Here is a 26160-nt window from a genome sequence, read left to right as displayed (position 1 = left end):
ATTCGACAAGTACAAAACTTCATCCGATCAAGATGAAATTTCTTAAGCGTCATATACGCATAAATTGTTGGAGAACAATCTATCTATAATTCCAGTAATGTGTGTGTGTGTGTGTGTGTGTGTGTGTGTGTGTGTGTGTGTGTGTGTGTGTGTGTGTGTGTGTGTGTGTGTGTGTGTGTGTGTGTGTGTGTGTGTGTGTGTGTGTGTGTGTGTGTGTGTGTGTGTGTGTGTGTGTGTGTGTGTGTGTGTGTGTGTGTGTGTGTGTGTGTGTGTGTGTGTGTGTGTGTGTGTGTGTGTGTGTGTGTGTGTGTGTGTGTGTGTGTGTGTGTGTGTGTGTGTGTGTGTGTGTGTGTGTGTGTGTGTGTGTGTGTGTGTGTGTGTGTGTGTGTGTGTGTGTGTGTGTGTGTGTGTGTGTGTGTGTGTGTGTGTGTGTGTGTGTGTGTGTGTGTGTGTGTGTGTGTGTGTGTGTGTGTGTGTGTGTGTGTGTGTGTGTGTGTGTGTGTGTGTGTGTGTGTGTGTGTGTGTGTGTGTGTGTGTGTGTGTGTGTGTGTGTGTGTGTGTGTGTGTGTGTGTGTGTGTGTGTGTGTGTGTGTGTGTGTGTGTGTGTGTGTGTGTGTGTGTGTGTGTGTGTGTGTGTGTGTGTGTGTGTGTGTGTGTGTGTGTGTGTGTGTGTGTGTGTGTGTGTGTGTGTGTGTGTGTGTGTGTGTGTGTGTGTGTGTGTGTGTGTGTGTGTGTGTGTGTGTGTGTGTGTGTGTGTGTGTGTGTGTGTGTGTGTGTGTGTGTGTGTGTGTGTGTGTGTGTGTGTGTGTGTGTGTGTGTGTGTGTGTGTGTGTGTGTGTGTGTGTGTGTGTGTGTGTGTGTGTGTGTGTGTGTGTGTGTGTGTGTGTGTGTGTGTGTGTGTGTGTGTGTGTGTGTGTGTGTGTGTGTGTGTGTGTGTGTGTGTGTGTGTGTGTGTGTGTGTGTGTGTGTGTGTGTGTGTGTGTGTGTGTGTGTGTGTGTGTGTGTGTGTGTGTGTGTGTGTGTGTGTGTGTGTGTGTGTGTGTGTGTGTGTGTGTGTGTGTGTGTGTGTGTGTGTGTGTGTGTGTGTGTGTGTGTGTGTGTGTGTGTGTGTGTGTGTGTGTGTGTGTGTGTGTGTGTGTGTGTGTGTGTGTGACCGCTGTTTCTCGACAACCACGGGTCCGATATACTTGAAACTTGCCAGGTATATTGCTGGGGACCCGAGGATGTGCCTTTTCAAGGTTTGAAATTAATCGGACAAGTGGTTCCCAAGGTATGGTCACCGTACTCGCAAGCCGTTCGCTTTGGCTTTGCGAATGGACCAAACCATTTCATGTAAATAGAGGGGGGGGGGGGGGGGGGGTTCTACCGTACTCGCAAGCCGTTCGCTTTGGCTTTGCGAATGGACCAAACCATTTCATGTAAATAGAGGGGGGGGGGGTTCTGTGGTCGTTACTGCCACGTGGTTTCAAAGTTTTTTTTTTTTGTTGTTGTTGTTTGCACGCATGTTTTTTTGCACGCACGTACGGGACCAAACCCGTATGGACCAAACCATTTAATGTAAATAGAGGGGGGGGGGATATAATTTTAGATATATATATAGTACGGGCACGCCCTAGTCTATCTATAATTCCAGTAATCTCTGTGTGTATGTGTGTGTGTCTGTGTGTGTGTGTGTTTGTCTGTGACCGCTGTTTCTCGACAACCACGGGTCCGATCTAATTGAAACTTGCCAGATATTTTGCTGGGGACCCGAGGATGTGCCTTTTCAAGGTTTGAAATTAATCGGACAAGTGGTTCCCAAGGTATGGTCACCGTACTCGCAAGCCGTTCGCTTTGGCTTTGCGAATGGACCAAACCATTTCATGTAAATAGAGGGGGGGGGGGGTTCTGTGGTCGTTACTGCCACGTGGTTTCAAAGTTGCCAATGGACCAAACCATTTCATGTAAATAGAGGGGGGGGGGGTTCTGTGGTCGTTACTGCCACGTGGTTTCAAAGTTTTTTTTTGTTGTTGTTGTTTGCACGCATGTTTTTTTGCACCCACGTACGGGCACGCCCTAGTGATAATAATGACGTCATTGGTCACGTGGTTCAGCCGCCATCTTGGAAAAACCAAAAAACTTTGCACCTCTATATCTCCGAAAGCGCTTAATAGAAAAAATTGATAGATGGCTCATTGTAAAGAACTCTCCATGGGGAATAAAATATGTTAATGATGATGTCATAGGTGCCTCCATTATGACGTCATAATTCGACAAGTACAAAACTTCATCCGATCAAGATGAAATTTATTGAGCATAATCTAGGATTAAATTAGTTTAGAAAAAAAATGATGACGTCATCGATCATGTGGTTTGGCCGTCATATTTGTTTTAACACAAAAGCCTTAAAAACCACTGAAAATACATCTTGGCGAGGGCTTGCAATCTCTGATTGCTCTTTTTCTTGTTTCATTTTGTGAAGGACCCGTGCGTAAGTATGAACGAATTTCTGCATTCCAGTAAGTTTTACACAATCAGTTGTGTTTGCTACCAACATGTACCTGCAAGGAAGGGTACCTTTGGAATAAGTGGGAAATTTAGGTAAAACAAAGTGAAAACGTGTATTCCCAGGTAGACAACGATCCCGGTCTCTCTGGCAGGACATCTTACCATGAGATGTCCGACGGTTAACCTTATTTTGTCCAGCGTCATGAAATAGCTACCTAGGTTGCAAAAAGATTGCAAAATGACATTTCTCTTTCGTTATTTGTTATAATTTTCCTTCTACCATAGGAGATACATACCATAGGAGATACATACCATAGGAAAGAACGAAACAATTTGTGAAAGTCTTGGATCACTATTCCTTTTCTGGCGAAAGGTTATGGTAAGGTTATAGAGGCTTGGGAAAAGGTCAGAACAGGTGCAGGAGGAACGTTTGAATTGAAGACAAAGTTATCATCTTAATTTTAAGCTTTTCTGTCGATAAACAACATTCCTTGTTCACTCTCGTAATCCCAATCATCTTCAAATACTGCATGCTGGAACTAACTTTTCACTTTTAATTTGATTGAGTGAGTTTTGTATTCCATGACCGCTCAAAAAGAAGTCTCTTGCTTCGTCGCTCTTAGATTGACCATCGATTTGTGTGAAGGCAGCCTCTGGGGATTGCCCTGAGGGACTGGCTGCAGACAGCAGGAGGCAGTCTGTGTAGACTTATTTGGGTATTACACTGCCTTTGAGAGATAAAGGATATATTGTTCATCGGATGAGCTTATACAGTGACTGTCACAATCCAAAGTTCACCTGGCTACCCTCAGGGTATTTTCAGCCTTCTCTGCTTTCCTGCACTCTCTTGCATGCGAGGGATTTGTAGCCACATTTCGTCCTTCTTTGGCATTCCAGGTGCCTTGTCAGCTCGAACTCGCAAAGCTCCACGGCTCAGAAAGCGTCCCCTTGCTACCTCCGACACCTCTCATTAGCCGGCGAAAAATCTCACTCTCCCAACTATCGAGGCAGCTCCAGAATGCGCTTGTTCAGCCGAACACACATTGAGTTACAGAGTGTGCACCTTTACACAAGCCTGGCCCCTGGCTTTGTGCGACAGCTATTTGCCTTTGACAGATCCATCCGAGGGCTCATTGACTGTCACTTCCACGAAAGGTCCCCTAAATCAGGAGGTTTTAGCAGTGGAATGAAGATAAATGCATGTGAATTGTCCGAGTCTTTCCATTTGGGAAAGAGCACTTTAATTTCCGCTTTCCATGTTCCGTACATACTGCCCACTTTGTGTTCTGTACACAGTCTCTTGACTCAAAATGTAGTCGGTTAGTTTTACTTACATTTCAAATCATTAAGTGGAAGGAATGGGTGGAATTGGATAGCTTGGAGGTATGCCCACTCACTTCTAATCGGTCTACCCTGAATTTAAATCCCAACGCATTTCTAACCTCTCACCCTAGTGTTGCATGTGCCAGGTGCGGATCAATATGTCTGGGAGTTAGTTCCACCTGCCAGCATTCGTTGGTGCACGTTGAAGATCTTAAAGATCCCACTGTGTCTTTTGTGAAGAATGTGATTTATCGCCGGCACCATGAACAAATTACAAATTCTGTCCAAACCTTCAAGGGGCACTGCATCAGCAGTAAAAAGCCACTCCTCAACAGAGATGCAACCAGCAGTCTGATTTTGGAATTGAATCCCAATCCAGTATGCATTCCCTAACATGTGGGTTGACGGCTCACCGAGCGAGTTCAAATGTTTTCAAATCGCCTTTATAAGTTAGTGTGGGGTCAATCGCTCGGTCTTCCCATCTGAGTACTTGGCTCATAACTGTGGTTTCTCAACCTCAAAAACAATATACTGTGTTTATTAGTACATCATTTCCTAATGCCCTTTAGTTCATGTAAAAATAGATTGATGTCTGCTAATGCATTTTCCCTGCATTCAATAGAGATACAAGCACTTGCATGAGCCTTGTAGTAATGTAATAAAAGGTTTCATTTGACAGTATAGTGCACTCGTACATCTGTACACATACACTGTTGTGCAAAAGTCTTCAACATTTTACATGCCGCAGGTCTACGAGAGCTTCGCGTCGCTTTTGTTGTTGTTGTTCTTGCTGGGGGTCCATTTTTTAAATGTGCACCCATAGGTCGGTTAGCTGCCGGACCACACCCACATCTGTCGCTTGACTCCACCCACCATAGCACCGAGATGAAATATGGCTGCCATATTGGTTTTCTGGTGGGCCTAACACATTAGGCCTGTATGCCTCTACTGATTATATACTGCCCAGATTTATTGCGTCAGATTTCAATTGGCTTTGGCTGGGTTGAGTGTTATTCACGATTAAGTACCCTGAAAAATCTAAACATATATCGAATAATAGTAAGGTTTTAATCAGTTATGTTAGAAGGCACAGTAATCAAGCATTACATTGCGTTACGTTACGCATTTTACGAAAAGAATTGGCTTCGTTTGGGTCGAGTGTTATATTAATGATGAGTGACCCCCGAAAAATCTAATCATATCTGTTGAATAATAGTAAGGTTTAATCATACCCGTCAAAACGCACGGTACGTCAGAACACACGGCAATCAAGCGTTGCATTGTTATATAAATCAAGCGTTATGTTATGTAACGTAAATTACTGAAATAAAATAGCGTTACATAATTTTTGAACAGCCCCATATTTGGGTTAAGCCATTCGTGACCATGTGACGAATCAGCTCATTATAATATAACCATAGGGAGGGTGTTGCCTGGTGTTGGCTTAGCGATTAGGGTGCTGGCCTGGGATCCTAGGATCCTGGGTTTGAATCCTGGTCATCGCTGAATTAACGCCAGGGGGGTTGACTCAGCCTGTCATCCTTCCAAGGTCGGCAAGTTGAGTACCAGTTCACTGGTAATTCCCTGTGTGTCCCAAGAGGCGACTAACAGGGTTGGCGGCAGGAAGGGCATCCGGCCATAAAACATTGCTTCAAAAAGGGGACCACGGTGCCCGAAAAAGGCCAACCCCTGCTCTGCGGGGAAAAATGGCCTCTAAAGGCGGTTTCATAGGGAGGGTGACATGAATGAGAGGTGTTGAGTTAATTTTTTAACACAGCATTACATGTGTGTTTCCCAATCGCACTTTTCATCTTTTAAGAATGCTTTAAATCTGTTGCCCAATTGGCCTGTTACCGGATTTTGTCACAAGTTGTGACCACAGTGCAGTCATTCTTGTTCTACCGTGTGTTCAATGCAAATACACATTTATGAAAAAAAACTCACTTAAATAATCGTATTTATGCACAATATACCTTGTTATAAACTAATAGTGAGTCATGTTCACCCTTTTTCTTCGAAACCATATTCTTGAAGTCTCGCGAGATCTTGGAGACGGCGGCAGGGATTTTCGAAGCTCCAAACGGTCTCCACGTTTTTCGAAGTTAAGTCTGTTCACAATTGTATTTTGTCGAAACTGTATTTATCTTTCGGTGTGTTAAGTTATTGTGTGCAACTTTGGTTGTTTCTCGGTGTTTATCTTTCATAAATTGATCGTCTGTTTGCCGTGTCGTGTCTTGAGGCCTTGTACAGTGTGCACTGTACAACCTTGAGGCTTTGTTTTTCTCTCAGCGGTCCGTCTTTTGTGATCCAATAACTTTCGTTCTCTGTATTCCCAGTCTTTTCACCCATAGCCTACTTCCTTGTGTAAATCTCAACTCAAAAAAAACAAACAAAAAAAAACAACATTTCCTTCTCTGTTCTCATTCGTTTATTCATTCTTATTCGTTCGTTCGTTCTTCGACCACGTGTTTCTCCCCCATTTCCCCAGATAGTTTTCACTCATTAACCCTCAATGTTTACATTTTCCCCTCAAGTTATGTATTCCGTCATATTTTATAACACCTTTTTCTTCTTCTTCTTTAAAAGGCTGCTTTCGACTTGCTCACCAAATCAATTCATCCCAAAAAAAATATCCATCTCCTATAGTGCCTTTTTTCTACATTCCCTAAACTCTCCTGCACTCCATCCTCCATCCAGCGTCCTTAAACGTATTTTTAACTCGAAGGTCACAAGAAACTCATTTTGCAATAAATGTTCGTTTCCCATAAATCGTACACTTTCAAAAATCCAATCTCACCCCTCCCCTCCAAATCTTCCCCATAACCCCTCCCCTCCAAATCTTCCCCATCACCCCTCCCCTCCAAATCTTCCCCATCACCCATCCCTTTCAAATCTCCCCCCTTGCCCCCTCCCTCCTAAACTACCCCCTCACCCCTCCCCGCCAAGACGCCCCCTCGCCCCTCCCCTCCTAGACTCCTGCCTCACCCCTCCCCTCCAAATCTCCCCCATATCCCATCCCTTTCAAATCCCTCCCCTTGCCCCTTCCCTCCCAAACTCCCCCCTCACCCCTCCCCTTCAAATCTCCCCACCCTCATTGCTTCTCAATTTCCCCCCTCTCACTCCCCCTCCTCAAAGCGTCCTCCCCGCTTCTTCCCCCTTCAAACTCTCACCTCCATCTCCCCCAACCTTCTGCCTCGCTCTTCCCCCTCCTCAAATAACACCTCATTGTGGCTCACCCAATCACCATCAAACCTTTTGTCCGCCCCATCCTTCCCTTTCTCCGAGCTATTCTGAAATCTCTGACACACCTTCAACAGCTCTCCCTACCTCTTCCACCTCTTCCACATCTTACCCTACCCCTCCTCCCCCCTGTTCTGTATCTGATGCTCCCCCTTCCTCTTCATTAACGGTATGGACCTCAAACATCCGGGGCCTTCGTTCAAACTTAACTGATCTCTCCATACAGGTTGCTTCTGTCAAACCAGACGTGATCTGCTTAACAGAAACTTTCCTCCTTTATGATGTCTCTGATTCCATAGTATCTCTCCCGGGCTACTCCCTCCTCCGGTATGATATACCTGAGCCTCGTCCTGGAGGCGGGGTTGCTATCTTTATCAAAAACTCTCTTCCTCACTCGCCCTGCACTGCACTCTCTCCACCTCACCCCCAGGAATACCTCTGGCTACGGCTTCCCCTTCGCTCCCACCTCTTGTTCATATGTGTGTTGTACCGTCCACCAAACAGTGATGACTCCATCTACATCTCGCTGTCTGATGATATGGACCAACTTCTATCTACTCATCCCAACTCTCTCTTCCTCATATGTGGTGATTTCAACTGTCATCATGCCAGTTGGCTGGGTGTGGGTACCTCTCTCACCAGCCATGGCTCCTCAGCAAAGGACTTCTGCGACTCACTGGGACTGACACAATCTGTCAATTTCCCGACCCGGATCTCAGTCAACGGAACATCTTCTCTTCTGGACTTGGTTATGACTAACTTCCCTGAAAATGTCTGCTGCTCTTCTTCTGCTCCGATCGGATCATCTGATCATGTCCTTGTTAAAGTGGACATCTCTCTGACCATCCTCAGGGAGCCTGCTCAGCGTCGACGAGTCTGGCATTTCACTCAGGCCAACTGGCACGGTCTTCAAGCAGCCATCAATCATCTGGACTGGTCTCCCATCTCTACCACCTCTGACATCAACTCATCCTGGGAATTCTTCCAAAGTAAATTGCTCTCTCTCATGCACAGATTTATCCCATCTCGTCTTCAGTTGTCATACCCTTCCTCCCGTCCATGGTACACGGAATCTTGTGGTGAGGCTGTTGCCCAGAAACAACTTGCCTTCGTCTCCTGGAAAGCAAATCCAACGGAAGGAAATCTCATTTCCTTTCACAAAGCCCGAAACAAGTGTGTGTCCACCCTCAGGAGAGCCAGGAAACAATATCTCTCCGTTCTCAAGACCGAACTCTCTTATCTGTCTCCCTCTTCCAAATCCTGGTGGCGTCTGGTCAAATCCGTTTCTGGTGTTTGTTCCCCCTCCATCCCCTCCCTTACCTCAAACGGCTACACAGCTGACTCCGCACGTGAAAAAGCTGAATGCCTCAACTCTGTGTTTGCCTCTAAATCTTGTGTCCCAAACCCATCCCTCTCTGTACCCACCATACCCAGTCGTACCCTGCTGCTCCTGGACTCCGTGTCCTTTCCTCCTGACAAGGTGGAAAAGTTTCTGTCAACCCTCGACTCTGATTCTGCAACTGGACCCGACGGCATCAGCCCACGGGTCCTAAAATCCTGCTCTGCTGCTCTATCTCACCCTCTCTCTGTTCTCTTCACCCTCTCTTTTGCTCAAGGTCAACTGCCATCTGCTTGGAAATCAGCCAACATCACCGCTTTGCACAAAAAAGGTGCAAAAACAGATCCTAGCAACTACAGACCAATCAGCCTTCTCCCAATTATCAGCAAAGTGATGGAATCCATCATTGCTTCGGATATGAAATCTTTCCTCTTCTCCAATGGCTTGATCTCTGATCATCAATTTGGTTTCAGACCAGGTCACTCTACTCTGGACATGCTGCTTCTGCTGTCTCAACAATGGATGGAGGTCCTCAATGCCAAACAGGAAATTAGAGCTGTCTCCCTCGACATATCACGTGCCTTCGACACGGTCTGGCACCCCGCTCTGCTCACCAAACTCTCCTCCTTTGGTATCCATGGAAATCTCCACGCATGGCTGGCGGACTTCCTCTCTAGTCGTCGTCAACGTGTGGCCCTGAATGGGTTTCTCTCATCTCCTCTTCCTGTTCAGGCTGGAGTTCCCCAAGGCAGTGTTCTGGGCCCCGTGCTTTTTCTGGTCTTCATCAATGATCTCTCTGACTCTCTCGAAAATCCTCTCTATCTCTTTGCTGATGACTCCACTCTCTGCCGCTCCATTCCTCTTCCCTCAGATCGGCAGTCTGCTGCCTCCTCACTCTCTGAAGACCTGGACAAAATCACAGACTGGTCAAACAAGTGGAACATGTCTTTCAATCCTGACAAATCTCACACTCTTACTATGTCTCTCCGAAAAGATCGACTGGACAACCCTCCCATCTACTTTCTCAACAATCCTCTCCAAGAAGTTCTGTCGCTCAAGATTTTGGGTCTCACTATCTGCCATGATCTTTCTTGGGAAAACCACATTTCCAAGCTGGCCTCCAAAGCCAGTCGCCGACTGGGCATCCTCCGTCGTGCGAAGTCCTTCCTCGGCACACCTGAGCTCCTCACCACATACAAGGCTTTCATCCGCAGCTCAATGGAATACTGTTCTCCCCTATGGGCCGGTGCTCCTGCCTCACACCTAGCTCGGCTTCACGCTGTTGAAACCAAAGCTTTCAGAATTATTGGAATCTCCCGCGATGAAGCTATCTCTGAGGGCCTTTCACTCACTCACCGCAGGCAGGTAGGTGGTCTTTCTGTCTTCTACCGACTCCTCTCCGGCCTTGCACCCCCAGCTCTCTCTGTGCTCTGTCCCCCAAATATTCCTACAGGTCGCACAAGATCTGCCAGCAACCCTCTGATGGTTAAACTGCCGAAATCTCGGCTCTCTGCTCACCTTCACTCTTTCATTCCTCTTTTCTCCCGCCTCTGGAACAAACTCCCTCACTCCCTTCAATCCCACTCCTCCCTCCAGGTCTTTAAAACAGCTGTTCACCACCATCTCTTATCTTCCCCCATCCAAAACCTTGATCTTTTCTACCCCCGCTAATTCACCCCAGATCCACCTTGTTTGAAATTCCAACTTCTTTCCTGGAAGTCCTGGCAGTGTCCATATGTTTTATACCTCTCCCACCGCCCCCTTCCCACGCCCCCCCCCCCCCCCAAAGCCCTCACCCTCTCTCAGATCTCTCGATGTCTCCATGTCTCTCGGTCCCTGCTCTCAAATGTTGTGTTTGTGTCCTTCCCCCTCTCTCCCCATCTTGTCTACCGCTCCCTATGTTATATGTTTTATGTGTCGGTTTGTCTTTCTGTGTGATTAATGTTCGCTCTTTCACGAGCCTCGACCTTGTATACAAAAAAAAAAAAAAAAAAAATCATCTTGCTTGGGATTCATTTTTACTTTTTCTTTGTCCAAAGTCCAAATAATCCCAAACAGCTTCAATGATAGAAAGATCTGGGTTTTGAGGGTCCCTGGGTTGGGCCCTCAAGCTTCCTCTTTCTTTTGCAAGTGATAATTACTCCAGTTGAGTGTTTTGGATTATTATCTTGCCGTAAGATGGACATTGAACCGATAAGTCTTGCACCACTGGGGATAGCATGGTGCATTTGAACTTGTTTGTACCTTGCAACAGTCAATATACCATCAATTTTACCAAAAACACCACTTGAGGACATGCACCCCCAAACTTGAATTGAACCTCCTCTATGCCTACGTGTTGATTCTGTTACGTGGTCCCCTCGGTGACTACCGGACCTTGAGAGGAACTTCGCCAGAAAGTAGTATTATATATGCGCTTTCGCAACGCAATCCCTATGAATTCCACCCAAGAGAAAACTGATGTTCAATGATATATGTCAAGGGTAATGATACCATACAATTTCAATGATACAATCAAGGGTATATTCCCCGAGCAATCCACCCTCCAGAATTCACACTCAACAATCAATCAATCCCCTAGATGATTAAGATGGCCATCTTACATACGTGTGTCCCCTTTTGTACTCACGACCCCCTTTGGTCTCTGTCCCTCACAATGTCTCTGGGCCCCTCCTGACCAAGATGATGGTCGGCTTCGCCGCTCTCGGGCGGTTGAACGAACCCCGGGTGGACGTTTTCCCACCGGGCATGTATCGTACCGGGAACCAAGGTTGCAGCCCCCTCTTGGCCATGCGAAGCGGGTACTGTACAGCAGGCAAAAGCCACGCCGTTTGCAACGCGGGTTAGGCCCCAACGGGCGACCCGTACGCGTCTTTGTAGGCGGTGCCGCGAACGGTGCCAGACGCTGGGTCGGTGCACGGCCACACGGTAGCTTGACGTGTCCACCGGGCAGGTATCCGTCCCGGTAACTCCTCTCGCTAGACGGGCTCGAACGCCGCTTTTCCACACAGCTCAATATCGGTCCCACCTTTCGTCGGAGCGGGGCGAGGAAGAAGAATCCTCGTCGCTTCTCTGGACCTCGTGTCTTTCCTCTTCCGTTTCCGGTCTCTTTTTCCCAGAAGGGCTCCTGACCCTCCAACCACAACAACCCTTAATCGACTACACATTGATAAGCAAAGACCTGAATAGTAATTCGCATACATTCCCATAGATATGTAACACTCCCCCCTTCAAGAAAGAAAGTTTGAACCCAGCGAAAACTTTCTTTGCCGGCCAACTTGGATAAACAAACCAGATAACTCAACCCCCCCCCCCCCCCACATTATCAGTTCGCCCCGGGCACAGTTATCACTTAAAAATAAAGCAACAAAATTTCACACCACCCCCAGAGATTTTCAAAGGTAATTCACTCTGGACAAAGCACCAGCAACGACATTGTCCCTGCCCTTTACATGTTCAATTTCCCGTTGGACTCCTGCCAAGCCAAACTCCATCTCCTGACCCTCTGACTTTGACTGTCAGTTTCTTGTGAATGAAGGTTAAGGGGTTGATCAAAGATCCAAAGTTAAGCAACTCGATAGCACTTTTTCCGGGAGGCCAAGCCGAGTATTCACTACATGGATGCCTTTAGGAACGTGGAGTTCACGGTTAGTCCGTGCAGGAAAGTTCTCTACATGGGCGCCTTGAGGAACGTGGAGTTCACGGTTAGTCCGTGCATGAAAGTTCACGACATGGACGCCTTTAGGAACGTGGCGTTCACGGTTAATCCGTGTAGGAATCTTGGCTCGGCGGCTCCGCCGCATTCAGTGCTTCAGCTTTTCAGAACTTCCCTAATAATTATGGTGGGACCGCTCGTCACTGTAGTCCCATGAATAGCGGTCTCCTTCTCGGCCACTACTTTGACAATCCTTCCTTCGGGAGCTGCCGTAACTCAGGGAGCCTCCATAATAATATTGATTGCGGCCACCACCAAAACTACCGCCCAGTTGAACTCTCCTGTAGACCTCTCGACGCCTACGAAATGCCTTCCCTACTGTTATGGTCCGACCCTCCAAATCCTTGCCATTCCAATTCTTCTCTGCCTCTCTGGCGTCTTTTGTGCTTGCAAACGTGACAAAGCCGAACCCTCTTGACTGTTGCGTTTCCCTGTCTCTTACCAACCGCACTTCCACCAGCGGCCCATATCTGTTGAAGACAGAGGTCAGAACTTCTTCCTCCGTTTTGAAGTTCAGTCCCCCTACAAATAACTTGGTACTTTTGTCGCCATCCCGAGCTGGTGTGGTGTTATTTTCCCTGCTGGGCTCTTTACCAACCCTCAGGTTACCATAAACTTGACCCCCGGCCAAATCATTCCCGATAACCACAGATACACCCTCTACAGGAAGTGTGGCTTGTAAACCGACGGTGACCGGTCCTGACACCAAATCGGACTCCAAATGGATGACATGAAGTGGAGCACTAACACCGCCCCCGATCCCCTGTAAACGAACACTATCTCCCGTTGCCGTCTCCTCGGACCATGGCAAAATGCCTTCAAGCATTAAAGATTGATGTGCTCCTGTGTCCCTCAATATCCTAACCGGTCTCCGGTTAGTCGAGGCTCCATCCCGTGACACAAACCCCTCTGAAATAAATGGTTGGTAACCCTTTTGATGGCGATTTCTCACAATGGCCATTGCATTTGGAGTCGTAATAGTCGGACTCCGCTCTGGGTCTTCCCTTTTCATGCGGTAACAACTGGACATCAAGTGTCCAGGTTTCTTGCAAAAAGCGCAAGTAGGCCCGGAGGAAAAACTCGTGGTCTGCCTCGGGCCCCCCGAAATATAAGTTTGTCTTGGGCCCGCATCCCTCTGATTTCGAACAGGTGGGGTATCCGCGTTGTCCCCATAATCCTCTCGAGGCCGCCGCCATGTATTGTCGTTCTCCGCACCTGCTGTTCCCCACCTCCCCTGCGGAGATCTAGGCGAGGAGTTAGGTTCGTGGACCCCTATTCGGTGGGTTAAGGCATAATCATCTGCCATGGTGGCTGCGTCCCACAACTTTGGTACTTTCTTTTCCTGCAGGTACACTTTGATGTCCTCGTGGACACACTGCTGAAATTCCTCCACCAGGATCAAGTCACGCAATGTTTCGAAGTCTTTCCCGACTCCTTTTGACTCACACCACCGATCAAACATGTTTTCTTTCACTCTGGCAAACTCCACATGGGTCTCACTCTCCCTCTTCCTGGCATTCCTGAATTTTTGCCGATAAGCTTCCGGAACCAACTCATAGGCTTTGAGGATGTGCTTCTTCAGTACCTCATAATCTGCACATTGGTCCATTGGTAGCGCCGAATAAATCTCTTGAGCTTTTCCCACCAGCACACTTTGCACGAGTATGGTCCAGGCCTCCTCCGGCCAGTTTAATTGTCGAGCCACTTTCTCAAAGTGTGGAAAAAATTTCGCGACTTCCTTTTCACTGAACGGTGGAACCAGCCTCACATGTCTGCCCACATCCCAGGTTTTCTGGTTAGGTGTCGACCCCGTCAGCAAGGGTGGTGCCTCTCCCCGTTCTCTCATTAACTCCAGCTCCTTGAATTTAATTTCTTGCTGAAGCTCCATGTCACGTTCCTTTAATTCCCTTTCCGCTTTTCTCTCCTCTGCTTCGAGGTCCCTTGCAGCTCTCCTCTCCTCTGCTTTTCTCCCTTCTAACCTTTCCTGGAGTTCTCGTTCCACTCCTTTCCTCTGCTTGTTTCTCTTCTCTCCTCTCTTCTGCTTTCCTTTCCTCTTCTGATCTTTCCTTTTCTGCTTTCCTTTCTTCTTCTTTTAACCTTTCCTGGAGTTCTCGTTCCACTCTCCTTTCCTCTGCTTGTTTCTCTTCTCTCCTCTCTTCTGCTTTCCTTTCTTCTTCTTTTAACCTTTCCTGGAGTTCTCGTTCCACTCTCCTTTCCTCTGCTTGTTTCTCTTCTCTCCTCTCTTCTGCTTTCCTTTCTTCTTCTTTCATCCGTTCCTGGCTCCGTAATTGCAACTCCAGTTTCCAGAGCTCAACGTCTTCTGGTTCTTCGGGTAGCCACTCCCAGGCTAACTCGTCCCATGTTCCTAATCCCACCATAGATTGTATCACCGTGGCCTGCAACTCTGCCTTCCTCAAATTAGTTCGGACCTCCAAGTTAAAATGTTTGGCCAATTTCAAGAGGTCCGACTTTAGTAACGCTCGGAACTGTGCCTCACTCGGGGTTACCGCAAAGTTCTGTGCCACAAACGCCATGGTGCCTATCGTTAACACCTGTTAACCTTCACCCAATACTTTACCCCCAATTTCCCCAAAATTTACCAATTAATACTTAATTAATAAATTTTAATTAATAAAAATATTATTTTATTATTTTATACAATTTTAGATCCCGGACGGGCCCCCAATTCTGTTACGTGGTCCCCTCGGTGACTACCTGGTCTCGGTGACCCCCGGACCGTGAGAGGAACTTCGCCAGAAAGTAGTATTATATATGCGCTTTCGCAACGCAATCCCTATGAATTCCACCCAAGAGAAAACTGATGTTCAATGATATATGTCAAGGGTAATGATACCATACAATTTCAATGATACAATCGAGGGTATATTCCCCGAGCAATCCACCCTCCAGAATTCACACTCAACAATCGATCAATCCCCTAGATGATTAAGATGGCCATCTTACATACGTGTGTCCCCTTTTGTACTCACGACCCCCTTTGGTCTCTGTCCCTCACAATGTCTCTGGGCCCCTCCTGACCAAGATGATGGTCGGCTTCGCCGCTCTCGGGCGGTTGAACGAACCCCGGGTGGACGTTTTCCCACCGGGCATGTATCGTACCGGGAACCAAGGTTGCAGCCCCCTCTTGGCCACGCGAAGCGGGTACTGTACAGCAGGCAAAAGCCACGCCGTTTGCAACGCGGGTTAGGCCCCAATGGGCGACCCGTACGCGTCTTTGTAGGCGGTGCCGCGAACGGTGCCAGACGCTGGGTTGGTGCACGGCCACACGGTAGCTTGACGTGTCCACCGGGCAGGTATCCGTCCCGGTAACTCCTCTCGCCAGACGGGCTCGGGAACGCCGCTTTTCCACACAGCTCAATATCGGTCCCACCTTTCGTCGGAGCGGGGCGAGGAAGAAGAATCCTCGTCGCTTCTCTGGACCTCGTGTCTTTCCTCTTCCGTTTCCGGTCTCTTTTTCCCAGAAGGGCTCCTGACCCTCCAACCACAACAACCCTTAATCGACTACACATTGATAAGCAAAGACCTGAATAGTAATTCACATACATTCCCATAGATTTGTAACAGTTTCAAGCAAGTGTCTTCATAAATATCAGTTTATCTTTGGCGTGTCACATGCTGTCTTTGATTAGATCCGAATAACTGAAACTTTCACTCGTCTGTCTAAACCACCTTTGAACATTGTTCCATAATTCGATTTCTGTGTTCGTGTCCATATTTTAGGACAGTCTTGTTCCACTTCCTTAACAGAGGTTTTCTTACTGCAAGACATTCTTTAAGTCCTGATTTAAAAAATGATCTTCATACAGTTGATGGATGGGCGACACTTAAACCTTCTGCCAATTATATTGTCAATTCAATGATCGTCTTCGTTTTTTTATTCTTTAAGGAATTGCAGAAACAAGTGAATAAAAAAATTTATGCTAAATTAAAAAGGCAATGTAGGGGTGACAAACTACAGTCTAAAAAAGGTCCTAAACAAGATGGGGATGATATTGGTTGAGAGCAGGGGTCGGCAACCTTAGGCACGCGTGCCACCATTTGCACGCGGCAGCGTAATCATTGGCACACTGGCGAAAGCAGTGCCCTCTCCGCTGCATGCCAAATCACCTCTTGAACAGCCATTGGCGTTTCCAATGCAATACTTTGTAAATGAGTTACTGAAAGCAGTGTTTTGAAATGGGGTCCATGCATATAATTTGTAACCTCATGGGGGACAAATTTTACAATGATAAAATGATCATTACAATGTCCTGATTATGAGAGATAAATGTTTCTTTAAAATGTTGTTGCTATGCATGCAGCCTATATGGATGGAATAAAATTCCATGTCTGTTGGAAATATTTTTTTGATGTGGTGTCATAATTAAACTTAATGTTAAACTTAATGTTGATATGGCACACTAATTAACAAGAACATTTTAAACTGGCACTTCATGTCAAAAAGATTGCCGACCCCTGGTTTAGAGAGTAGCTAACAGTATTGCCATGACATAACAATCCCTGCCTCATTTACACTTAATCAGTTATTGCTTAAAGCTTCTACAAACACTCCACTGTTTTTTTTTTTTAATTTTTAGTTTTTTTTTTTGTATATTGAATCGAGCCTCGTGAAAGAGCTAACATTTATTTCACAAACAAATCAACCAGACAAACAAAATATATAAAAAGAGGGAGCGTAAGACAAGATGGGAAGAGAAGGGGAAGCACACAAACATAACATTTGAGAGCAGGGAGATGTGGGGGAGGGAGAGGGCTTGGGGGGAGGAGGCGTGGGAAGGGGGGGGGGGGGGTGTGAAGTATAAAACACAAGGACACCAAGGACTTCCAGGACAGAAGTTGGTATTTCAAAAAAGTGGATTTGGGTGTGAAATTAGCGGGGGTAGAAAAGATCAAGGTTTTGGTTGGGGGAAGATAAGAGATGGTGGTGAACAGCTGTTTTAAAGACCTGGAGGGTGGAATGGGATTGAAGAGAGTGAGGGAGTTTGTTCCAGAGGCGGGAGAAAAAAGGAATGAAGGAGTGAAGGTGAGCAGAGAGTCTTGATTTTGGCAGTTTAACCATAAGAGGGTTGCAGGCAGATCTTGTGCGACCTGTAGGAATATTTGGGGGACAGACCCCAGAGAGAGCTGGGGGGGCAATGCCAGAGAGGAGTTCGTAGAAGACGGAAAGACAACCAACCTGCCTGCGGTGAGTGAGTGAGTGAGTGAAAGGCCCTTGGAGTTAGCTTCATCGCGGGAGATTCCAATGATTCTGAAAGCTTTGGTTTCAACAGCGTGAAGACGAGCTAGGTGTGAGGCAGGAGCACCAGCTCAGTGTAGCTCAGTGGTTACACCAGTACTTGATTACTCCTGCAGTGTAGCCACATACTGAGACTCCAAATTAGCAGCCTGAGTACAATGTTATAATATCAGTGCATGATCACCAACTTCTTACAAACTGCATGGACATCTCTAATAACAGCATTCTATAATTATCTCCATTTGTGATTGGTTACTCTAAGTTGATTTAAAAAAGTAGGAAAGACAACTGAAGCTGCAAGAAGTCCCTGAAATTATATTGGAGCTTCTTATACTTATGCAGAAATGAAATATAGGAGCTTCTAATACTTCTAGGTAGGCCTAGCCCTAGACAATAGTCTGGAGGCTGTGATGTGTAGGGATTGTTATGTGATGGCAATACTGATGGCTACTCTCTAAACCAACATCATCCCTATCTTTAGGACCTTTTTTAGACTGTAGTTTGTCATCCCTACATTGCCTTTTTAATTTAGCATAAATTTTTTTATTCACTTCTTATCTTCAGGCATTGCTCATTCTGTTAGACAGCTTTTTGGATCTTCCAGTCCTCAGTTTGCCAATTACAGATGGTGATTCGCTTTACCTGTCGATTGTACTTCGGATATCATACCTTGGTAATCGAGTGAAACGAGCTATTTCGCTAAATGTTTTTCCTTCTTTATCCAGAGACAATCGTATGGAATGGAATGCAAATCATTTTGTTTTAGAATAACAGTTAATCTTGATAGATGTATATCCTCAGCATGAAAAGTGGGTTTTTAGCTTTATGGATGTGTGGAGAGGAACACCTGACAATGAGTCATCTTTTAGATTTATTTGGTAAATGTTATCGATTAGCTACTACGTATAGTTTGCTTTGAATTGTAATCACAAGTTTTTGAAGATTCTGATCAATATAAATTAAAGATTGCGAAATGACAAGCTTGGTTTCTTCTCTTCCAAACTAATCTGTATTAATAACAGTAAACTTAGTAGAAAACGTAACTATTGGATGATTTGATTAAATTGTTGATGCTCATCCTAACATCCTCATATTGTAACTCCTGAATGTGTCGAAGACTCTTGCACATCAGTGTACATATAGACTATAGAGTACACAAACAAGTTTTGCACTGTTTTTACTTTTGCAAATAACTGCAGGTGGATTGACCTCTGGCTTTAGCTCACACCTCATTGTACACAGTTTCAGGCTTTGGTATCCTTTACCTTTTCTTGAACATGTCATGATCACAGGTTCTTAGCCTCCTCTGCCTTTGTTGGTGAATTTAATAAGGGAAAACATCTGCATGGACAGTTTCCACTTTTTCAAAGGCAAGTGACTACAGTAAGTAGAAAAGTTGAAGTTGACAGTAGGAAAGAAAAAAAAAAGTTGTCTGAGTTGAGTGACATCTGCCGCACCTAAGTTGGATGCTTTATACAGAATTGTAAAAAAAAATATCGTTTTTCTTTTCTTTAATTTTCTGTCTCGTTAACTTTTGTATTTATAATTGTTATTATTCTGTACAAGAGGAAGGTCCTTCAGCTGAACATGATACCGAGTCGCCCAAAGAGCTTTTCTTGAGCACTTCCTCGCGTCTTCCTGATAACGCTGAAAATTCCGTTTTGTTCCATCCACACGGGATTGTCCTGCCCGAGGATGATAAGAGAGTCGTAGACTGTCATTGTGAGGGCTTACCAAGCGGTTAATCAGGTTACCCTCTGCATGCATTGTCCACATGATGTGACATCTTGAGAATATTTCAAAGCCACAGCCTTTTTTGCCCAAATGTGCACGTCTTCTCTTTTTGCACGACGTTTGTTTGCACACACTGCCAGGCCTAATGGGTCCGATCCTGGTTCAATCATCTGCTTATCCTAAATCTCAGTTTCTCTTCCAGAATGTCCTCTTTATATAACGATCCCCTCTCTCGTTTCCATCAATGGGTTTGTTTACGCACTCTTGATGGCTGTCGATCTTCAATCATGTTATTCTTTTCAAAATGATGTGGTTCCCTCGGCATTTTAAATGCTTCTTTTCCTTCTCATTTTCTGGTGCTTTATTGACCAATGTCTCTTGAAGTTGTGTGAGATATGAGGGAAAGGAGAAGTTTATGAATATATAATCGCAAGTCCCCAAATCTCTTTCAAGCTAATGCTCAATATGTCGCACCTCGTTTCCCAGGGTGGTGAACGTACTATTCTCAACTTTTAGTTCATAGTCTGCATTTTGAATCTCATGAATGTATGTTTTGTGAGATTACTGGTCAATTGCAAACGAATTTCACAATCTTCTAATCAACACCGCTTTACATATATTTTTATTTTTTATATATATATATATTTATTTTATATATTTAATATATATATTTTTTTATACGTGTTTATTTTTTATATATATTTTTATTTTATTTTATATATTAATTTTTTATGTTTATTTTTTTATACATATATTTATTTTATATATATATATTTTTTTTATTATTTATTTATTGATTTTTTTATGTGTTCATATATATATATATATATATATATATATATATATATATATATATATATATATATATATATTAATATATTATTATTTATATATATATATATACATATATATATATGTATGTATATATATATATATATATTTTATATATAAATTTTTTATGTTTATTATTTATATATATATTTTATTTTATTTGATATATTAATTTTTTTATGTCTATTTTTTATACACATAAAAAAAAAAAAAATATATATATATATATATTTTATATATTACTTTTTTTATGTTTATTTTTTATGTATATATATATTTTTTTGATATATATATTCTTTTTTATGTTTATTATATATATATATTATTTTTTTATTTATTTATTTATTTTATATGTATTTATTTATATTTATTTATTTATTTTATATATTAATTTTTTTGTTTATTTTATATATATATATATATTTTTTATATATATATATATTTTTAATGTTTATTTTATATATATATATATTTTTAGATATATTTATTTATTTTATATGGATGTACAGACTTGGCATTTAATATGGAATTTTTTTTTTCTTGACGGGTTTACTTTCTGAACTCAGTATATCAATCTGGTGAGTTTCTTTTACCCTTTGGTGATGTCTTTGTTGAAAGAACCATGTCACTGATTGTCTTTCGCAGCAAGAAGTCAACAACAGGTTATATCACAGGTGGCGTGACAAAATGTAAGGACAGGTACATTTGATGATTGGCTTCACAATCGGGTATATAAGGGTTGTTGCGTTCTGTATTAGTGGAAAACAACTGCTGCACGTCTACAAAAGTTATTGCCGCTTCATCCGGAGATGGTCCGTCAACTTGACAATGCTGTTTGTCATGGAGTGGTGGCTTTACGAAATTCTGGCATGAAACAGCGTGCTATTGCTCGGCAGTATGGCATCACTCAAGGTCAGGTGTCAAAGATCCTGAAACGAAATGCTCAGAGGGGTGTCCCTACTCCAATACCGAGGCTAGGATGTCCACGCAGAACCACAAGGAGAGATGATCGCCAGCTGCACCGGTTAATCTGCAATGGCCGTACCAAGTCAGCTAATCGGCTTAGGGCTGAGTGGCAGCAACTGACAAATGTGCCTGTATCTAGAAGGCTAGTCGACCAACGACTGGTTCAAGCAGGCTATCGTGCCAGGCGTCCCCTGAGAAAGCCACGCCTGACCAGACAACACAGCCAGCGCCGATTGCAGTGGGCCAGAGAGCACCGTCAATGGCAGCCAGGACACTGGAATCACGTGACCTTCAGTGACGAGTCTAGATTTCTGGTCTATCGTCAAGATGGCCGCGTCCGAGTGCGCAGACAAGTGCATGAAGCCCACAACGAAGATTGTATAGTGCCAAGAGTCCAAGCCGGAGGTGGTGGGGTGACCGTTTGGGCTGCTTTTCATGCAGGGGGCAAAACTGACCTGGTTGTTCTGAATGGAAACCTGAACCAGTTCAAGTACAGGGTCATTCTGGAAGAAACATTGCTTCCATTTGCCCCGTGCAGCCTTTCGAGGAAACTTTGTCTTCCAAGATGGCAATGCACGGCCTCATCGTGCTCGCATGGTCCAACACTTTCTTGCTGACCGTGGTGTAGAGCATATGGAGTGGCCTGCCATGTCCCCGGGTATGAATCCGATAGAGAACTTGTGGGCAGAGTTAACGCGTCAAATTGACAACTTGGACCAGCAGCCCACCTCTGTGCGTGAATTGCAGCAGACTATTGTCACTGCATGGCAAGCGATTCCTGTCCAAACCTTGGCAAATCTCGTGAACAGCATGCCTCGACGTGTACGTGCTCTCCTGAATGCTCATGGGGGTTACACGAAGTACTGAACTGTAATTTTACTGTCCGTAATCCCAGTCATAATTTAGCTTTTGTTTTTGTTGAAATTTTTTTTGGCTAATGTGCAAAATAAAGAGATGCTTCTGGAAAACGTACAGAAGTTTAACACAGTACTGTCCATGAATTGAGTTTGATATCAGTTTGCATCACTTTCAAGGATCAATTTATTTGCTTCGAAATGTCAAATGTGGTTTTTGTTTCTTTTTAAAGGTCACATTAACAAAATCTAGAATAATTTCAACATAATTCCAATGAACTTTTGGTTCTAAGTCATCTTGAAAAGTAAGTTCACCCCCACAAAAAAATATTCCATATTAAATGCCAAGTCTGTATATATATATATTTATTTATTTATTTTATATATTAATTTTTTGATGTTTCTTTTATATATATATATATATATATATATTTAATATATTCTTTTTTTATGTTTATTTTATATATATATATATATTTTTTAAATATATATTTATTTATTTATTGTATATGTATGCATATATATTTATTTATTTATTTTATATATTAATTTTTTCATCTGTTTATTTTATATATATATAATATATATATGAATATATATATATATTAATTTTTTTCCCCCTTCCATTCCACCCTCACATTCCCTCCTATTAATGCAGATTGGGGCTGATATTTGTGGTTTCTCCGACAACACAACGGAAGAGCTTTGCCGTCGATGGATGCAGGTCGGGGCCTTTTACCCATTCTCACGCAACCACAATGCGGAGGGTTTTAAGGTTAGTTCTTTATCTCCATTGCTGCTACTCGCTGAACGACTTGCAGTGCAACTCTTTCTTTCTCATCGGCACTATCCTTGCTTTACGTATGCTGTGTGGTAAAGGATGTTCATATTTACAACCTGTTATGTGATGGATGAACTATGTCTGTCAATGCCTTATTATTTCCCATTATTTATTATTATTAATAATAATAATAATTTATTATTATTATAATTATTAATTATAATAATATTAATAATATTATTATAAAATAATATTAATAATAATATTAATAAAATTATTATTAATAATAATTTATTATAATAATAATAATAATAATTTATTTTAATAATAATTAAAAAATAATTTATTATTATTAAATATTAATATTCCCATTATTACAAACCCATTATTTGCTCGATTCAAATGTATATACTCAAAGTATTTTTATGACTGCAAACTCTTGAGGGTCCATATCTTTCACAGGTCCATTTTTCTGTGTTCTCTTTACCTCTGCCACCAAAGGTGGATGGATGTTGGTTATGTTTTCACCCATGTCTGTTTGTCTGTCCGTTTGTTTGTTTGTTTGTGAACACAATATCTGAAAAGTTGTGGACGGATTCGGACGAAATTATGCATAGCGGTAGTGTATGTGACAAGGACGAAATTATTCGATTTTTGTGAAAATCTGAATATGGATTCGGATAGAAGAATTATTTAATTTTTAAGTGATTCTTCACCATTGAGTGATCGTGCGAAAGCGATATATAACATGATATTTAAAAAAGTTGTGGACGAGTTGGTTAGGTGATAAGAACAAGCTGATTCGATTTTGTTTCAGGTCCGAATCCAGATCCGGCCTATCAGTGGGATACGCGGAGGTATGCGCTCTACCGAGTACCGTTTTAGTTTACACTTGTCATTTCAGTGAAGTCTGATTGCTGGATGGTGCAGAGGTAGCCCACCTGTCTTTGAGCTCTTTATTGTGGGTTCAATTCCCGATCAAACTGAAATCTGTTTCGTTGTAATACGCCAAGTGCTCCGTCTCTTGGATGAAGGTTAAGCTGGGTGTCCCGTCTGCCGGCATTTTTTGGTGGACGTTCAAGGTTCCACTGTGTCCTTCATGAAGAGTAGGCGAGTTATCGCCACCACGCTGATCAAATGACATATTTCTCCCCTCATTTAAAGGGAGCACTGCATCATCGGCACAGCTGGGTGTCGATGATGATGTAACCAGAAGGGCAAATTTGTAATCGAATTCCAGTCTAGCAGCATTCACTAGCACACAAAGACTTCAATCAGGGGAGGCATTTCGATTGGCTGTACCACCTGGTTGCATATTGTTGAGATTTAAGATCACATTATGATTCACAAAAGGCAGTTTTACCATTTGGTTACTTATTCCAACAATTGCAGTCTGATTATGTTCCTAAGTGATTGGACTTTGCAGCTGAAAAGCAAAACTGTTTGGAGCTGAATCCATTCTTGATATACCTTTGGGGCTCTTCTGCTGCCATTTGTCCAATGGGATGTTTAGGAAGATATCGTGTGGGTGTTCAATTGCTCCCTTGTACTGGGTACTGTATTATATTTGCTATCTCGGATGAGAACTGTTTAAACAGAATCCTGCAAAAGCCTAATGAATGAAAAACATTTCCGCAATATGGTGCATTAAAATTAACTTTGCTACATGAACACGTGGGTGTAATTGCACTGGCCAGCTGCCAGCTCAATAGAGAAAGGTGAGTTCCAAATCTGAGCATCTTGCTTGGAAGCTCGAAGCTAAATTGGGCACAGAACGTGGCACTGAAAGGCGAGAGTGAGTCAGCATGAGCTTTCATCAGAAGTCGAACTCTCTACGGTGCTCTCCGTTGCCTCCAGCTTCCCGCGGTCCAGCCCATCTGTTTTCCACAACTTCGTTTCAGATTAAGCGAATCTGGTCCCTAAAAACACTGGAACCGTCAGTGTAACCTCAAACCTTTTGAGTATAATCGTTCTTTTTTTGGAATGTATTATGTCAACATAATACCAGCATTTGGCAGAAACTGCCTTCTGATTCCAGTAAGGGGAGGCTGCATTGTAGAGCATGCCTTTTTAACCCTTGGATGCAGTGATTGGGCCGCGGAGGCCCACAAAGTTTTTTTTGTTGTTGCAAAAACTATGTTGTACAATTTTTTTTGGGAATGAGCCTCATTTTCACAGACTTTCATGTTGTTACACAAAATTCATTGACTTAAATAAATAAAAATTTCATTCAGACTCGTGGGGAAATCTTCATTTTTTACTTATAACCCGAAAATCCGACATAAATGCAGGCCTGGGGCCTTCGAGGCCCCGCATAAATGTTGTTGTACTACTATGTTATATCATTATTTTCTTGATACGAGCCTCATTATATGCTCCTATAACTTGGTTACAAATAATTCATTGACAAAAATATGAAAATAAAAAAAACCTTACACATACATTTGTGGGGTCTCCGAGGCTCAATGGCTGCATAGGTGTAGGGGTTTTGACAGTTGTGGACATATACATTCGAAATAAAAGGATTAGTGAATCATATTTTTGAGCAAATACTCCTCCATGAGCCTCAACCTTTTGGAGAAAAAAAAGTTGAAAAACCAAGAACCAATTTTTTTTTGCAATTAAAAAAAGAAGAAGATTCATTACTTGTATGGGATTCTTCCAACTAATAGGATCAATGATTCACATTTTCTGAGCAAATACACATCCATGAGCATCGACTTGGATTGAAAAAGGATATGAAAGAAAAAAAATCTATAAAACAAATCAATAAAAAAAACACGAATACATCCGTTGGGCCTCTGAGGCCCAATGGCTGCATTTATGTAGGATTTTTGATGCCTGCATCTGAGAGTTAAGAATAGATAAACCTATCTCTGTTGCAGGTGGCAAATAAAACATGCACCTTTTCCTTCTGAAAGGTGAGGCCTTTAGTTTTCTCTCCTGGCCAAAGTGTCGTTCCTATTATGTCGTAGTCAGTTGTTCGGCTGTTTGCCTTTCCTCGTTAGAAATCCTCCAGATCTATGAGCGACACCACAGCCTCTTGAGGTTCCATGATCGGTGAGATTTCGTTGCGAGATCTCATCGGATTTCATTTGCAACATGCCACGAAAGTAATTGTAGTGTGAGGTGGTGATTGAACAAAACATAAGCAAAACTTGAACTCGATAGGATCGAGTGAATAATTTATGTACAACAGGAATTCTGTTTGGAATCGACAGAAAATTTCAATTACATTTGCAAAAACATCAACCACCCGGGCCTCACAAGTTTATATTCAAACCATAAATGTTGAATTACTATGTTAAATTACTGCAAGCTTTACTGCAGGTAAAGCAATTATTGGATAATTAATATGAGCAGACATCCTTAATGGAGTCCATGCATTATAATTGTGTTATCCCTATGTATTCATTCGTCTCTTTTGGAAAATTGCCAACAGTTAATGGGAGAAACGAAGTACGTTTTGCATGAGAGATGAGGTGAACCAAGGTTTTAAAGACTTTATTAAATACGAATGTCTCTCATCAATCCATAGCCTTCTATGTCAGTGTCCCCACTGGGCTCCTGACAGATTTCACGATTAAACTGCATGTCCGACACATTCCATTCATGTTTGATTTGGTAAATGAA

At 43.2% G+C, this 26160-nt stretch overlaps 1 protein-coding gene across 2 annotated transcripts in view; it reads left to right on the top strand.

Moving 5' to 3' along the window:
• The window catches only part of LOC137438996 (sucrase-isomaltase, intestinal), a 674815-nt gene that overhangs the window by 356506 nt on the left and 292149 nt on the right, over positions 1–26160 (top strand). For both annotated transcript variants that reach the window (XM_068134544.2, XM_068134543.2), the window contains exon 17: positions 22405–22521. In XM_068134544.2, the coding sequence (XP_067990645.2) occupies positions 22405–22521 (117 nt within the window). The remainder of the gene's footprint in view (positions 1–22404; positions 22522–26160) is intronic.

This window comes from Myxine glutinosa, chromosome 13 (genome assembly GCF_964187855.1).
Source record: "Myxine glutinosa chromosome 13, kmMyxGlut1.1, whole genome shotgun sequence".
NCBI lineage: Eukaryota > Metazoa > Chordata > Myxini > Myxiniformes > Myxinidae > Myxine > Myxine glutinosa.
This window is presented reverse-complemented; position numbering and strand designations above follow the sequence as displayed.